The following is a 16,307-nucleotide window of genomic DNA, read 5'->3' on the forward strand; positions in this document are numbered from 1 at the left end:
ACCCTCCTTCCCCCATTCTTATCCTTCCTGAATAAACTTAACACATCACATTCTTTCTGTTTCTGTAATACCAGTATCCTTCTATATCAGCCAGGTCTCAGTAATGTCTATAATGTTTGGTTTCATTTACATCTACTAATGCTAAGAATTCCTCATCTTTATTCCTGATGATTTTGACATTAGTGTTTATGCATGACAACCAACTGTTGGACTGATTAGTTAAGCTTGAACCAGATCTCCACCTTCCTATTTCTGCAGTAATTAACATTTTTTTTTTTGGCAAAACTAATCCTGTATTTCTTAAGCTCATTCCTAAAAATCTGTCATCCTTTCTCTCTCACTCTGTTTATCATTACATGACAATTTCTACCACTTAATTTAATACATACATCTACTAAGACATATCTCATTCTCTGACAATTCACATTCACTCTTTCATTGAATAACACTTTCTCCAAATTTCTGATACCAGACCAATTCATACAGAGTTCATCTCTTATCAGTTACCCTGCATGGATGGATCAGCAGAAAGAAGACTCTTCTTTAATGATTTCCATGGTCTGGTGTGAACTAGCTGGCCACCCAGACTTTAATTTTTGCTTTACACAGAGTGAATATCTTGGTGGGGTGCAACAAAAATAGAGTATCTGAACATCTCATCTACAATGATGCTAAGAATTCCTCATCTTTATTCCTCAGCTCTATGCTATATATGTTCTATGAACATATACAGCATAGAGCATGGACAAAAAGGCTATCCTTATTGATATACAGGTTAGGTCTATGGGTTGAGAGTGCATCATGTCTTCTACTTCACCTCGAGCAGCCAAAATAATACACACACGTTAGAAGCACCCTGGACTGTATTAAAGTTTACAGAAGTTTTTTGAATGGTGTAATGAATAACTACCCTCGTTATGTTTATTGTGCAATACTTGAGGCACAATGAAATGAACAAGTGGAGGAGCCTTATTTAAGGACCATCAAATCAGCATACAGCAATGCAACAGTTCATTTTAATGAAAGAGATGTTTCATTTCCATCATCATCATCAAATTCCTGCCATGTACCCTCAAGGGGTGTACAGGATATGATAGTACTACATGAAAAAAATTACATCATTATTAATTTCCTATCTACAATTTTCCTCCAATCAGCCTGTTACTTGTCAACACTCCAACATTATCAGATCTTATATTTCTATCGTCTAAAGCACTTTGTACCGTATCAATCCACCTATATCTTGGTCTTCCTCTGGGTCGTCTTGCTGCCAACCTGGCAGAGAACACTTGTTTTGCTAATCTTTCCTCGCCCATTCTGTTTAAGTGACCATACCACCTGAGATTAGCTCTGCTAACGCATTCCTGGATGCTGACAATGCCAAGTTCTTTCCTAATATGATACTGCCATTGATGCCATCTGTTCATGCCCCTAATCGTTCTCAGGACTCTCATATCTGCGGTCTCTAGTCTTTGGTCAAGTGTTTTACTTCTGGCCCAGCTCTCAGATCCATAAGTTAAAACTGGTTTGAACACTGTCTTGTATACAGCTAATTTAGTGTTCCGACTAATTTCTCTCTTATTCCATATGAATTTATTCAATTGACTTCCCACCATACCAGTTTTGCTGATTCTGTTGTCTATTTCTATATTTAATTTACCATCTTCAGTAAAAATCGTGCCTAAATAGCTGAAATGTTTTACTTGTTCCACAGGTTCTCCATTCACAACACAGTTGACATTTTCAATGATTCTGCCTATTTTCATTGTCTTTGTCTTTTTATTGCTGACCTTCATACCATATCTATTACAACAGCTATTCAATTTAGTCAGAGAATCTTGCAGACTTGTAGTGGATTTATTTAGAAGTATAACATCATCTGCATAAAGCAAAGAGCTGACATTAACATCTCCAATTTTGATATCATGTTTAATACCACTTTCCTTCATAATGTGATCCATATAGATAATGAATAACAGAGGGGATAATGTACATCCTTGTCTCGCACTAGATTTAACATTAAACCATCTTCCTGTACTTCCTTCAATTCTAACTGCTGACTTACAACTCAAATAAAGACTAAGTATTGCTTGATATAATGCCCCATTGACAAACTGCAGCGTATTGAATAGCTTCTCTCTTGGCACCTTGTCATATGCCTTTTCCAGATTGACAAAACTTAAATACAGATCTTTGTTATATTCCCATGCTTTCTCGACTATTTGTCGTAAAGTGAAGATCTGATCCTGACAGCCTCTATTTGGCCTGAATCCAGCTTGTTCTTCACCAAGCTTTTCTTTCACAATTCTTCTCAACCGTTTCTCAAGTATACTTGCATAGATCTTGCCAGGAACACTCAGTAGGGAAATACCTCTGTAATTCTCACATTCAGTTTTATTTCCCTTTTTATATATGGGTACTATGAGAGCTCTACTCCAATCATCGGGAATTCGTCCCTCTTTCCAGGCTTTCTGAACTATGCAGTGCAGCCACTGTAAGACTCTTATACCACCATATTTCATGTTTCATTTCCAGTGTGGAAAAATAGATGCATAAGACAAGGTGACACAGTAACCTCAAAACTATTCACAGCATATTTAGAGGTGGAAGAAATATTCCAACTTCTTGATTGGGAAGAAGAGTCATGAAGATAAATAGGAAACAGTTAAGCCATTTATGCATTACAGATGGCTGAAAGATAAACCATCCAAGTGTCATGTTTAATAACTATGTGCACCCATAAGTAACAAAAAAATCATTCATAATGACATGGAACAAGTGAATCATTACATATACTTAGGACAGTGGATATTAGTGGTTCAAAATATCAAGAAGTCCAAAGACAGACAATGCCTGGCTGGAAAACATTTGGAAAATTACAGTCAATATTCAAAAGCTAATTGCCACTATGCTTAAAAAGGAAAGTTTTTAACCAACACATTCTCCCTATATTGACATACTGTATAGTTGTAAAACATGAACATTAAATGTCAAGGAAACTCAAAAACTAAGAACAACCCAATTTAGCATGAAAATATTTATGCTTCACATCACAAGGGTCAAAGCTATATAACTTAGACGAGACCTCTACATAGCCTTTAAAGGAATGTGTAGAACCGATCAGGGCTTCTGACTTAATGTACAATCCAGGTAGATACCTAACAGGGTACACCCTGTTAGGTATTTACCTGGATACTGAACGAACGAGCATGGGCTGGTAATTTGGGATTTAGCCAACCAAATTGTATTCTTATTGGCTTAAACCAAAATAAAAAATGATGGTACAACATGACAGAATTTCATGCTGGCTGGGGCATCACCCGGTTAAACAAGGCCTCCCGTTGTTTTCGCCAGGGAACCATGGCAAACAGCTAAAAGTCAGCCAACTCAACATCACCAGAGTTCAAGATCGATACATCAACATAAGAAGCCTGAATAGCAAGGAAATGGAGCTAGCTGAGGAATTAGATAAGTACCAGATAATAAGAGTGAAATTTTTGTCTTTTTGTTTCAGTCTTTTTTGACTGAAACAAAAAACACAAAAACTGATGAGATCTTTCTGAACAATAAATACAAAATGTTATATTCAGGCAATGACAATCAAAGAAAAGAAGGAGTAGCCATAGTATTCAACAGTAAATATGAGATTAATCTTCTTGAATGGCAGGCAGTCTCAAGTAGAGTGATGTGGGCAAATATCAGAATGGGGAAACTGGACAATGAGAGTTATTTGTGTGGTTCCACAGAAGGTTCTACTAAGGTAGAAGTAGAGGAATTTTTTGAGACTTTAGGGAAAGCAACTTACACAATGAAATATGAAAAGTTTGTCCTTGTAGGGGATTTAAATAGCAGAGTAGGAAATGATTGTCAGACATATAAAAAATATTTTGGGAAAATTTGGAGAAAAGAGCAAACTAATAATAATAATGGCAAATACTTGTTGGATTTCTGCTCAGGACATGAACTGGTTATTACTAACACAATGATCCAACATAAAAATGTGCACAGATTCACATGGAGAGAAGAGGCAAGGAATAAGAAAAGTCTCATTGACTATGTTATTGGTGATAGTGATGTTTCCCCCACTGGTGCAGGACACCAGAGTGTACAGAGGATTTGAAATTGAAGAGATCACCATTTAGTCTTGAGCAGGATAAAATTGAATTTCATATTGAAAAGAAGAACATACGAAGTGGTATCAAAAAGTTTTGAGAATAGCAAGTTGTACTGACAGGTTTTAAGGCGTCTGAGGGAGGACATTCGGCAAAAGCAACCAGATCTGTGATTCACGAAAAACTGGATGCAATGCGACAATGTACCCTGTCACCGAGCTCTCCTCACACGTGAGTTTCTCGCCAGAAACAACATGATCTCACTTCTGCACTTACCCTACTCGCCAGATTTGCCTCCTGCAGACGTCGCCTCTTCTCGAAGATAAAGAACCAGCTCAAAGGTCACCGTTTCGACACCATTGCGGCGATCCAGTGCAAATCGCATAAGGTGCTTGACATGCTTTGAAAAGAAGACTTCCAGGACACATTCCAGAAGTGGCAAGAACGCTGGGAGTGCTGTATTGTTATGCAAGGGCAGAGCCCCCCCCCAGTAGAATATAAAAGAATAAGAGCCATAGCTAAAAGAGAAGCCAGAAAAAGACATAGAGAATCATGGAACAAATTTGTTTCTAATTTAGTATTATTTATATAAAATGAGAATTAACATAAAATTAAACACCGAATTGAAATTAGAAGAATTTCTAAATTACTACACAGAATTGTGGACAGACAAATATTTTAAAAAAGACAACTGGCAAACAATTAACGAAAATGAAAAGGAAATAACTAAAGAAGAATTAAAAATCAGCCTGAAAGAAACAAGAAACGGAAAATCACCTGGAGAAGATAAGCTAGGTTCAGAACTATAAATACGCAGGAATAAGATTCAGAGAAAGACTTATTATTTTTAAATAAAATTTATTTAACTGGTATCTCCCCCCCCAATAGAATGGAAAAAAGCAAATGTGATTCCTATCTTTAAAAAAGGTAATAGAGATAACCCTAAAAACTATAGAGGTATCAGTATACAAATTCCTGTTACAAAATATATAGCAGAATCTTAAATATCAAACTAATGAAATATTCTGGAAACTTTATTTTAGAAGTACAGAATGGATTTAGAAAAGGACGATCATGTATAGATCCGGCCTTTTGCCTAAAATTAATAATAGAGAAAAGAAGAGAATACAATTTAGAAACACATGTTGCATTCATTGACTTTAAAAAAGCATTTGACAAAGTTAAAAGAAACATATTATTTAACTTATTAAAAGAAAGACAAATACCAAATAATATCCTAAAAGCTATCACAAGTATATATGAAAATAATCAAATACAAATAAGATTAAATCATGAGCTATCATATACGAGAGAGATAAACCAAGGGGTCTGACAGGAATGTCCCCTCTCAGCAATTCTTTTTAATAGCTACTTAAATGAAATAATAATAAAATGGAATAAAAATTTACATCAAGGAATTAAACTTTCTCCTATAGTAAACTCAAACACTCTCCTCTTTGCCGACGACCAAATAATAATTACAAATTCTGAAGATAACTTACAGAAAACTATTTTGGATCTAAATGAGATATCCGAAGATTATGGTATGATAATATCAACAGAAAAATCAAAAACTATGGCCTTTAAAGGATAAGATCCAGCAAGAACTAAAATAGTAATAGATAACAAGGTCTTAGAACAGGTGAATTCATTTAACTACCTAGGATGTATGATCACATATGAAAATCAAAAAGATATAAACGTAAAAACTGCAAAATATTTAAAAATAACAGGTGTAATTAATTCTATATTTAAACCAAACCAGTTCAAAAACAAACCAGACTAAAAGTATACAATACATTAGCCCTACCAGTCTTAATATATGGAAGCGAAATCTGGACAATAAAACAAAAACACAGACAAAGATTAATAACAGCAGAAATGAAGTTTATGAGAAAAACTGCAAAGTATACCCTATTTGATCACAAAAGAAACGAAGAAATCATGAAAGAATTAAACCAAGAACCAGTAATAGAAAAAATTAAAAAATATAAACATAAATGGATGGAACATGTTCAAAGAATGAAAACAGAAAGATTACCAAAACAAGCCTTAAAGTACAAGCCATTAGGGAAAAGAAAACCAGGATGTCCTCTTAAACGATTCAACGATGACTTCTAAGGCCGGAACAGGCCATGCTAGGCCTAAATCCTTGATAAGCATGATGATGATGACAAGACAGTATTCAAACCAATTTTAACTTATGGGTATGAGAGCTGGGTCAGAAGTAAAACACTTAAGCAAAGACTAGAGACCGCAGGTATGAGAGTCCTGAGAACGATTAGGGGCATGAACAGATGGCATCAATGGCAGTATCATATTAAAAACAAGGACATTAGGAAAGAACTTGACATTGTCAGCATCCAGGAATGCATTAGCATAGCTAATCAAAGGTGGTATGGTCACTTAAACAGAATGTGAGAGGAAAAATTAGCGAAACAAGTGTTTTCTGCCAGGTTAGCAGAAAAAAGACCCAGAGGAAGACCAAGATATAGGTGGATTGATACAGTAAAAAATGCCTTAGAAGATAGAAATATAAGATCTGATAATGTTGCAGTCTTTGACAGGTAACAGGCTGGTTTGGAGGAAAGTTGTTGATAGGAAGTTAGTAATGATGTAATTTTTCATGTATACTATCATATCCTGTACACCCCTTGAGGATATATATATCAGGAATTTGATGATGATTATGGTACTTGAATAAGAAATCAAACTAAAGTCTTTCTACATTATAAAAAGAGTGAAACATCTGAAGTGTTATGTTGTTGTTGTTGTTGTATTGCTCAGATGAGACCAATGATGGACAAAAGAAGTACTGGATTGGATTTCACAGGAATAAAAATGACCACAGTGCTGACCATAATGAATTGATGAAATCATCAGATTTGCAGAAGTAGCATGGGGTAAAAAAGCCATTGAGAGACAATCTTGGAGTCATCTTGAAAAGGCCTTCATCCATTAGTGGATTATTAATGGATGATGATTATGTTCAAAGAAGATATTAGGATCTCAAATGAAATATAGTATGCTTGTTGTTATTATTAAGAGAGACTTCCAAGGAGTCAGGGACTTATCAAGGGAGACCTCATACTACACCCACCAGCTGTCATACTTGTTTTTGAATGCATTCACACTACATGCACACACAACATCCAGCGACAGCCCATTCCGATTATGTGCCACTCTATGAGAGTAAAATCTAGATCTCATCCCCATGGTGACATTCATTCTCAGCTTCCAAGGGTGCCCTTTCATCCTTTCCTACCCTCCATAAAATGAAAAATTTCATCAACTGAAATCCCTCTCAGAAATTTGTAAGTCTCAATCATATCACCCCCTCTTTCTTCTGTTTATTGTTGTCTGCAGTCTACAAATTTACAAATTATGAAGATAGATTCTCGATTTGTCTTCATAATTAGTACTCCACATCATTTTTCATTTTTATTAATATAATTTTTCACACTCTCCCCTTTGCACTCTCTCTCTCTCTGCACTGTATCAAAATCACAACAGAAACTAGGAGACCAGCCCTGCACACAATAGTCCAAGTGGGATCTTGTAAAGAATGAAAGATTTCCTTACCTTTGCATGTCAAAGTTTGTTTCATCATTGCAATTATCTCCTCTGGGTTGTATTTCCAGCCTTTTTCATATGGACCTTGAACTTCAACTTCCTACCTACTAAAACTCCAAGATCCCTATCCCGATCAGTTTCTTCTAACATAACATTGGATATCTCTAATCATACCAAAGTGCATGAGTTTACATTTACTAGTATTGAACTGATAGCCATTTCTCATGTCCACAATTACAGCCTATTCAAATCATTTTGCAAGTTCTGCATAATGATTCTGCATATCAGCTGCATTTCTGATTAACCTGCCTATTTTGCATCATCAGAAAATAGTTGTATGTCGCTTGTCAAATCCTTCCCAATGTCATTAATGTACAGATTGAATAACAGTGGAACAAGGACTGATCCATGTGGTACACCACTGGTTACCTTAAATCTTGCAGACTCACATCCCCATATACCACTTCCCTTAGTAAATCCATACTGCTCATTGCAATGTAGAGATTCTCTGTCAATCCATTTCTGAATGCAAGCGCTAACTAGCTTTTCCAAAATCTTCACCACCACTCCTGAGATGCTGATTGGTCAATAGTTGGATACATTGGTCTTTGCACCACCCTTCTGCAATGGGATTGCCATACATTCTTTCCACTCATGTGGAGTCTTCCCTATTCTGATGTTCAAATTATATAGCCTGGTCAAAGGAATAGCCAGTTTAGCTAAACACTCTTTTAACATCCATGCTGATATCCCATCAGTCCCTATTTCTGAATTCTTATTCAGTTTGTGTAGAAGCTGTAATATCCCCTCCTCATACACCTGAATTTCTTCATCCAGTGAAGAGGTATCAGTGAGCTCAATGTTGCATACACCAAGAGGTTGATAACTTTTATCAAAATGGCCACTCATTAGTTGAACAGCTTCTGCTGCATCTGTCAGCCTCACACCATCTGCATTTAGTACAGTTATTCTTGCATATTGCATAATGTGAAATATGCAATATTTTATATTGCATATTTCATATTCTTGCATGAGTTTGCTGATCTAGTTCAGTATGAAGACATGTTTTTCTAATAACTAACAAAGTTTTCAGTTTCTGTTGCTCATTCCTGTGTAGGCATCTTGTGATAGCATGTCCCTCATACATTCAGATGCAATTGAATGCGAGGAGTATTGTTGGCAGGTATATGGTGATATGTAATCCAAGCACTTTTGTTTGAATTACATGAATTTTACCAGATATTGTTGTTGTCTTTGCTTATGGGATAATCAAGAAATAGGACTAGCCAGAAAGAAAAAACTATGTTCTTGGAAAGTACAATGTTCAATACTTGTTTAGTTAAAAAAAAAAAAACCCACTATTGCCTTTTTATTCCCATATAGGGAGTAGGCGAGGCTTTTATTGTTTTGGTTTTACTTTGACCAATTTTTATTATTTATTGAAGATTTATTTTTGCTTGCATTTAAATTTTAGCTTACATTTATGTACATTTACTTTCCTGAAATGTTATTTTTATGTTTTAATTAAATGTAGACCCTTCTTCCTTCATTCTTCCTCTCCCTCTCTCCTTTTCTGACATGATACAGAAACCATAATTGAATGGGTCCTTATGATAAATTTCAGTCATTGCTGTTACATTCCATTATTTATATGGCTTAGGAATCAGTTATGAAACTTTTGAAGTAAAGTGTGGAAATGATCTGCCAATTACAAATCAAAAATTCATTGTACATTTTGATTGGCTAAGAATTCAACCATGGTACCCTAAAACTTCGAAGGGTTGCATTGTCTGGCAGATGATCTAATAAAATGCTCTTAGGAAGGTAGGTGGAACATATATTGCCTCAATGCCCTTGTAGTCTACAACTATCTGCTGGAAATCTACATGCAGATGATGATAGCTATCATCAGGCAGGGAGTTTTCATCACTGAAGAAACAATTATTAATAATCTGAAGGTGTGACATCATCATCCTGACATGTATCTCAGAGGATATCATGATAATACTACACAAAAAAAGCCCTTGTAGTCTACAACTATCATATCTTGTACACCCCTTGAGGATATATATCAGGAATTTGATGATGATTATGGTACTTGAATAAGAATAAAACTAAAGTCTTTCTACATTATAAAAAGAGTGAAACATCTGAAGTGTTATGTTGTTGTCGTATTGCTCAGATGAGACCAATGATGGACAAAAGAAGTACTGGATTGGATTACATCATTACTGACTTCCTGTTGACAATTTTCCTCCAGATTAATCTTATCTGTCAAGACTCCAAGATTATCAGATCTTATATTTCTCTCTCTTCTAAGTCACTTTTTACCTTATCAATCCACCTAGATTTTGGCCTTCCTCTGGGTCTTTTTTCTGCCATTTTAGCATCAAATACCAGATTTGCTAACCTCACTTCTTCTGTTTAAGTGACCAAACCACCTTAGATTAGTCCTGCTTAACATTCCTGAATGCTAACAATGTCAAGTTCTTTCCTAATATTCTCATTTTTAATATGATACTGCCATCACTTCCAGCTCCTAACTTTTCTCAGAATCCTCATATCTGTGGTCTCTAGTCTGATCAAATGCTTTGTTTCTAACCCAACTCTCTTATCTCTAATTTAAGACTGGTTTGAACTCTGTCTTATATACTTCTAGTTTAGTGTTTTGGCTAATTTTTCTCTCTTATTCCATAAATTTATTCATTTGACTTCCTACCATACCAGCTATGCTAATTCTGCTGTCTATTTCCATATTTAATTTGGATTTCAAGAAAAAGACACCAAAATTATTATTATTATAAACTCATCGAGGGAGGGCGTCTACTCTACAACTCTTCGTCTCACTACTCCACCAACCTTCATCATCTAACACCAACACCATCTACAACTGACTACCCTTACCCCAGCTAGTCCTTTCACAGACAATCACAAACATCCATGCCCACAGCGGGATTTGAACCCACAGAGCAGATACGCTAACCACTCGGCCAACTAGGCTGGCTATTATTATCATTTAATAAATTATTTAATACAGTCATGAGAAGTATTGAGCAAATAACTTCCCAAAAATGGGAAAATATAAGACATATAAGACAATATAAGTCAGATGATGAATACAGGTTTTATAGCTTTCTTTATTCAATCTTTCTAATGAAAATTGGCTTTTTTTTTTTTTGTCTTATTCCAGTGAATCCTATATCTCAGAGATGTAGGGTGACTGGCAAGATCTGACTTAGCAAAATTATGGAACTGGATGTAATCTTGATGTTCTTCCAGACATACTTGAGGCTTCCAGTCCAGTGATTGATTCTTCATTCCAGCTTATGTTGAGAAGCTGCGTTAACCAGGAAATACACCATAATAATGAATATTCTGTTGTGTCTATCTCACATGATTATTCTGGATGCCTTTCCTTTGTGCATGAATGAATGAATGAAAGAAAGAAAGAAAGAAAGAAATTTTTTCATTAAACATTCAATGTGCTTCTGATGTGATGGAAAAAATGTATTGCATTTTCCTAGTTACAACAATGTACTTCTTGTTGATCCTAGTGAAAGGCTTTGTCTTTCCTTGAACTGTTGTCTATATTGAACTGCTTTAGAGTATTTTATAGCTGATATGTCTATCTGCTCTACAAATGGAACATGATTCTAAATCTATGCTGCTTATATTGAGAGTCACAAACAGTAGTTCATATTTTGAAATGAGTATGCCACTTATCTTGCTTCTCTTAGGTGGATTTTTAAAGCTACACAAAAAACTAACCAAGTGACATTGGTTAGTTACAGCTACTTGCTCTGATTCAACCCATATATAGTTATTTTGTTTGTTGTTCAGCCATGTTATTTATTACTCATATTTTGTGTCCTACACAAGTAAGTAATTAAAGCAATATGTTTATTTTGAAAATTGAAAACAATTTTTACTTGGTAGTGAAATAATTTTTTCAGTGGCTGATAAATTTTGATTTTGTAATTTTCATTGTTTTAAGACTAAATTTGGATTGAGAGATGATACACTAGTCTGTCTGTCTCTCTCTCTCTGTTAGCATATCCTTGGCCATGGGAGTTTTATTAAAATTTTGATTAACCACCCTACCGGCCAAGACGTCTATAGACGTCAAAATCATGGATGCGAAGCGCATATTAAAATTGTAATAAAATTGATATTACATTGAATTATATGATGGATAAGAAGCGGATTAGGATGCGTATTTGATCCATAATGGCCGGTAAGGTGGTTAAAAGAATTACTGACTGGCAGATGTAAATAGCCAGTGTAAAAGTTGTTGCCACATATTTTTTAGATTGTCCATAGGATTAAGGCAGTTGAAATAAGCAAAAGAAAAATGTAGTTAACTCTCCTTGTAGAAAACTCATAGGGACCACAGAAATAGTTTTGGTGGATAGTGTGCTGTAATTTTTTAGAATACATTTTTTACTTATATGATTTCAGGATTTCTTGGAAGTTTGTTTTTGTGAGCAAACTTGTTTATAGTGGTATTTGCTGTAGTGACTATATTTTGATGTAAACAAAACTGGAAATGCTGGTTCGTTCTGAATAGCTTTCTGTCTACTGTATTTTTAAGTTGTTATTTAAAATAAGCCATCAGAAATGGAACTAATTTCAGATTGAAGAAAAATTATCTTACATAATTTCATGAATGATCATTATTCTATGGTTTTGTTTGAAGTCTGAAGTAAAACATTTTCTCCGTACTTATCCCTTCTCTTTGATTACTGAATTTAGGGCTCTAATGAATTTTTCTGAAAAGATTCCAGAAGAAAGAAAAAAGAAACTATACCAGATTTTAAAAGATTTCTTTAATGTTGATGAACTGACTGATGAAATCATCTTGAAAGCAGCAACTATTAAAACATGGTAAGAACTAGAACAACTCTTTATCGATGAAAACTTTTATATATTAGTAAGAATTAGAATAGTTAGTTGGCATATGCTTAATAATCTGTAATGATAACTCTAACTGCTAAAAACAGAAAGTATCATATTCACATAACTATCATATATATTTTTTTATTATTTATACATATATCTGGGCTTATAACACTAAGCATACTTTGCATATCAGATTATAAATGCTGCTGATATTAAGTTGGTGAGAAATTAGTTGTTGTACAACTGGCTGATTGTTATAAAAAATTAATCAGTAAATAAAAAAAAAATTAAAAATTAATCATATATTTAAGCAGATATATGATTAACTGTATCTTTATTTCTTTTAGTTTATTTTTATGTCACCCACAAAAGGTTGTATACTTTTAGTATGTGATGGACTAAGTTTTTTACATAATCTGAAAACTCTGCACTGGATACCAAACATGGAACTTTTTCAAGCCACTTCAGATCTCCAATATTGGTTTCACACTAGGTGATGAAAGTCATTTCTCACCTAAAGACATTTTCAAATATGAGATTGATTCTAATCTGCAATTTCTTGATTGGAGAATGAGTATGCTGACCACTCACCTAGCCAGGATATTACTAATACTCCACATGCACAGAAAAGTTATCACCATGGTCAGATTCTTAATGTATACTCTCAAGAGAGTGTACAGGATACAGAGACAGTAATACAGGATTAAGTTTACATTATTATTAATGCCCACTCGATGATTTTCCTCCAAATTCATCTATCACTTGTCATACTCCAGTATTGTCAGATGTTATATTTCTGCCTTCTAGAGCACTTCTGACTGCATCAGTTCTCTTGGATCTTGATCTTCCTTTGCATCTTTTTTCCTTCTATCCTGGCATCAAACATCTATTTTGCTAACCTTTCCCCACCCATTTTATTTAAGTGACCAGATTAACTCTGCTCTGATTCTTGAATGCCAACAATGTTAGATTCTTTCCTTTTATCTTCATTTTTAATACCATCCTGTTATTGATGCCATCTGTTCACTTCTGATTTTTCTCACAATTCTCCCATATCTATGTTCTCTGGTCTTTGGCCAGAGACCATATGAATATTGTCTTGTATACTGCTAGTTTAGTCTTTTGGCTAATTTCTCTGTTGTTCCATATACATTTATTCAGCTGGCTCTTCACCATACTGGCTTGGGTTATTTAGTTGTTTATTTCCATATTTAATTTGCTGTCTTCACTAAAAAATTGTGCCTAAATAGCTGGATTTTTTTATTTGTTCTGTACATTCTCTATTGAGAATACAGTTGAAGTTTTCTATATTCCTGCTTAATTTTGGATTAATTTCTTTCTGATTTTCTTACTAGATTTGTTTTAGCAATTATTCACTCCAGGTCAAAGAATGCTGAAAATTTTTGCTGGAACTTCATAAAGTAAAGAGCTGAGTTGAATATCTCCAATTTTGATGTCAGGTTTAATGTCAGTTTTCTTTATAATGTGATCCATATAGAATTAATAAGAGTGGAGATAGTGTGCATACTTGTCTTGCACCTGATTTTATATTGAATCATCTTTCCCCTCTATCCTGCTGCCTTACAATTTGTAGACTATGGATTGCTCTGCAGAATGCTTAATTTATCCATATAATTATAGAGTTTTAAAAGCTTGGTACTTTGTTGTGTGCTTTTTTTTTTTTGCATCTGCAAAATTAAATACAGATACTTATTTAAAAAAAATAAAAGAACTATGTATATAACAGTCTCTTCCCCCCCCCCCCTTTAAATTTTCACATATGAACTGATGAAAATAGCATTCTGAGGTCTATTTGTGAGTTCAGGTAAGATACTTTCGTTTTTCATTTTGCTTTAATATCAGAGTATTTAGAGAGATTAAAGTATGATGCATAAGAAATGTATCTACAGTGAATTTATTAGTATAACAACTCAGAACATTTACATCCCCATCTCTATAATCTTTTACTTTGAGTACTGTTAACTAGCATATGTTTCCCTGCCTTTACAATGCTTCTGCACCTGAGTACTGTTGTCTGTGCATTGCTTCTTGTTGATAGGAAAAACAAGAAGCAATCTCTAATTTGTTGCAGCCACTTTTTTCTTAACACAGTATCCTATATTATATTTTGTCTCAAAATATTCAAACTATCATTCCCAGCACACTGAAAATTAAGTTTCATTAAATATTAAGAAACACACAATAATGACCTTTGCATTACTGATGAATGTAATATCAAGGCTATTACAACTAAGTAGTTTATAAAAACATCTCCCGTAAATTAAAATAAACTTTCAGTTTTCAAAATATTTTAGCGCAGAAATTTACATGATTTACTTTTCAAGCTTTAACTTCTTTATATCATTAAATATAAATCAAATAATTGATATTGTTTCATTAAATTGTCCTTTTTTCTCTCTTTTAAATAGTTTTCCTAATGAAGCATATTTACCTCATGGAAAGAAAGTTGTACAATATATGGCTCAAAATGGTGGACTTGTGGCTCTAGAACTTCGATGGAGACGGCATTTTTTAAATACTATGCAACCCAAATATCTTCCTAAGATGTGGTCAGTAAACCATAATCATGATAGACTAGCTTTGCAGGTTGCTCAGGGAAAGCCTGACTTTGATCCATTAATACTAGGAATAACAACCCAGCACATTTCCAGGGTTATCCAGAAAACTGAAGAATTTTTGGATTCACAGTGAGACATCTATAAATTTAATAAATTTAACTGATAACCTTCAAATAAGAGACTAGCCAGAATATTGTATGCTAGATGTAATATCTAACATACAACATCGCAATTTTGGTGCAGCCATCGCTATAAATATCTGTTTTTGATAACTAATTCATTTTTAAGATTCAAAAAAAAACGCATTTTGTTAAAGTTTAAAAAATGCTTTTAACTAGGGAAAAAAATACAAAATATTCATTATTATTCATAACAATGAATTTGTTAAAAGTAAATGTAGAAGTCTTATTATGTCTCTGGACCATATTTAAGTTTTTTAAAGTTTTCTCCTGATCTCCAAAGATTGGAAGATTGGGAGAAATCTGCATGAGCGAATATCAAAAGGCCATACAAAAAAAAAAGAGAGAACATAAGTCTGGCTTGGCATTTCATACAGCTTCTACTGGTCATGATGTACTCTGAGACAGAACAAACATGTCCTACATTGATAAAAACTGTTTCCCAAGAAAATTCAGAGAGGTAGCAAATATGATTAAAATTCCTACGCAATGCAACAAAAATCAGAGTTTGATTTTAAATCAAGTTTGGTCAGCGTTTATTAAAAATTCATCCGGTTTCCAGCTAACATGCATTAACAGTTTGTATAGATCTACTATTCAGTTTTTTAACGAACTTTCTTGATGTTCATAATACCAACAAATGAACTAATTTTTGTAATTTCTTGTAGTTTGTACTTTAAACTGTTAGTTCTCTTTAACCCTGAAGATGTTAGTCTGACGACTAACGAAACTTGTCGGGTTTGTTTTTCAGTACTTGTTTAGTTTTAAAAAACAGTTTTTTTAATAAACATGTGGTCACAAAACCGGAATAATTCGGTTGAAAGGGTTATCTAGTTAGTGGTTGAAGGATTATAAACATTAAAGGGGGCAGGGAGAGACTTGCTGTGAAGATCTTTCTGGTTCGTTTGTAATCTTTAGGTGTAATAACCAGCTGTAGAAATATGAAACCAGAAATATATCCTGAA

At 34.1% G+C, this 16,307-nt stretch overlaps 1 protein-coding gene across 1 annotated transcript in view; it reads left to right on the top strand.

Moving 5' to 3' along the window:
- Positions 1-16,307, top strand: part of Exd2 (Exonuclease 3'-5' domain-containing 2) — a 154,461-nt gene that overhangs the window by 125,689 nt on the left and 12,465 nt on the right. Inside the window, exons 10-11 of the mRNA XM_090392453.1 lie at positions 12,438-12,569; positions 15,014-15,292. Of these exons, the coding sequence (XP_090248579.1) occupies positions 12,438-12,569; positions 15,014-15,292 (411 nt within the window). The remainder of the gene's footprint in view (positions 1-12,437; positions 12,570-15,013; positions 15,293-16,307) is intronic.

Source organism: Typopeltis vanoorti, chromosome 5, assembly GCF_054136105.1.
Source record: "Typopeltis vanoorti isolate ZY-2024b chromosome 5, IOZ_Tvanoo_1.0, whole genome shotgun sequence".
Lineage (NCBI taxonomy): Eukaryota > Metazoa > Arthropoda > Arachnida > Uropygi > Thelyphonidae > Typopeltis > Typopeltis vanoorti.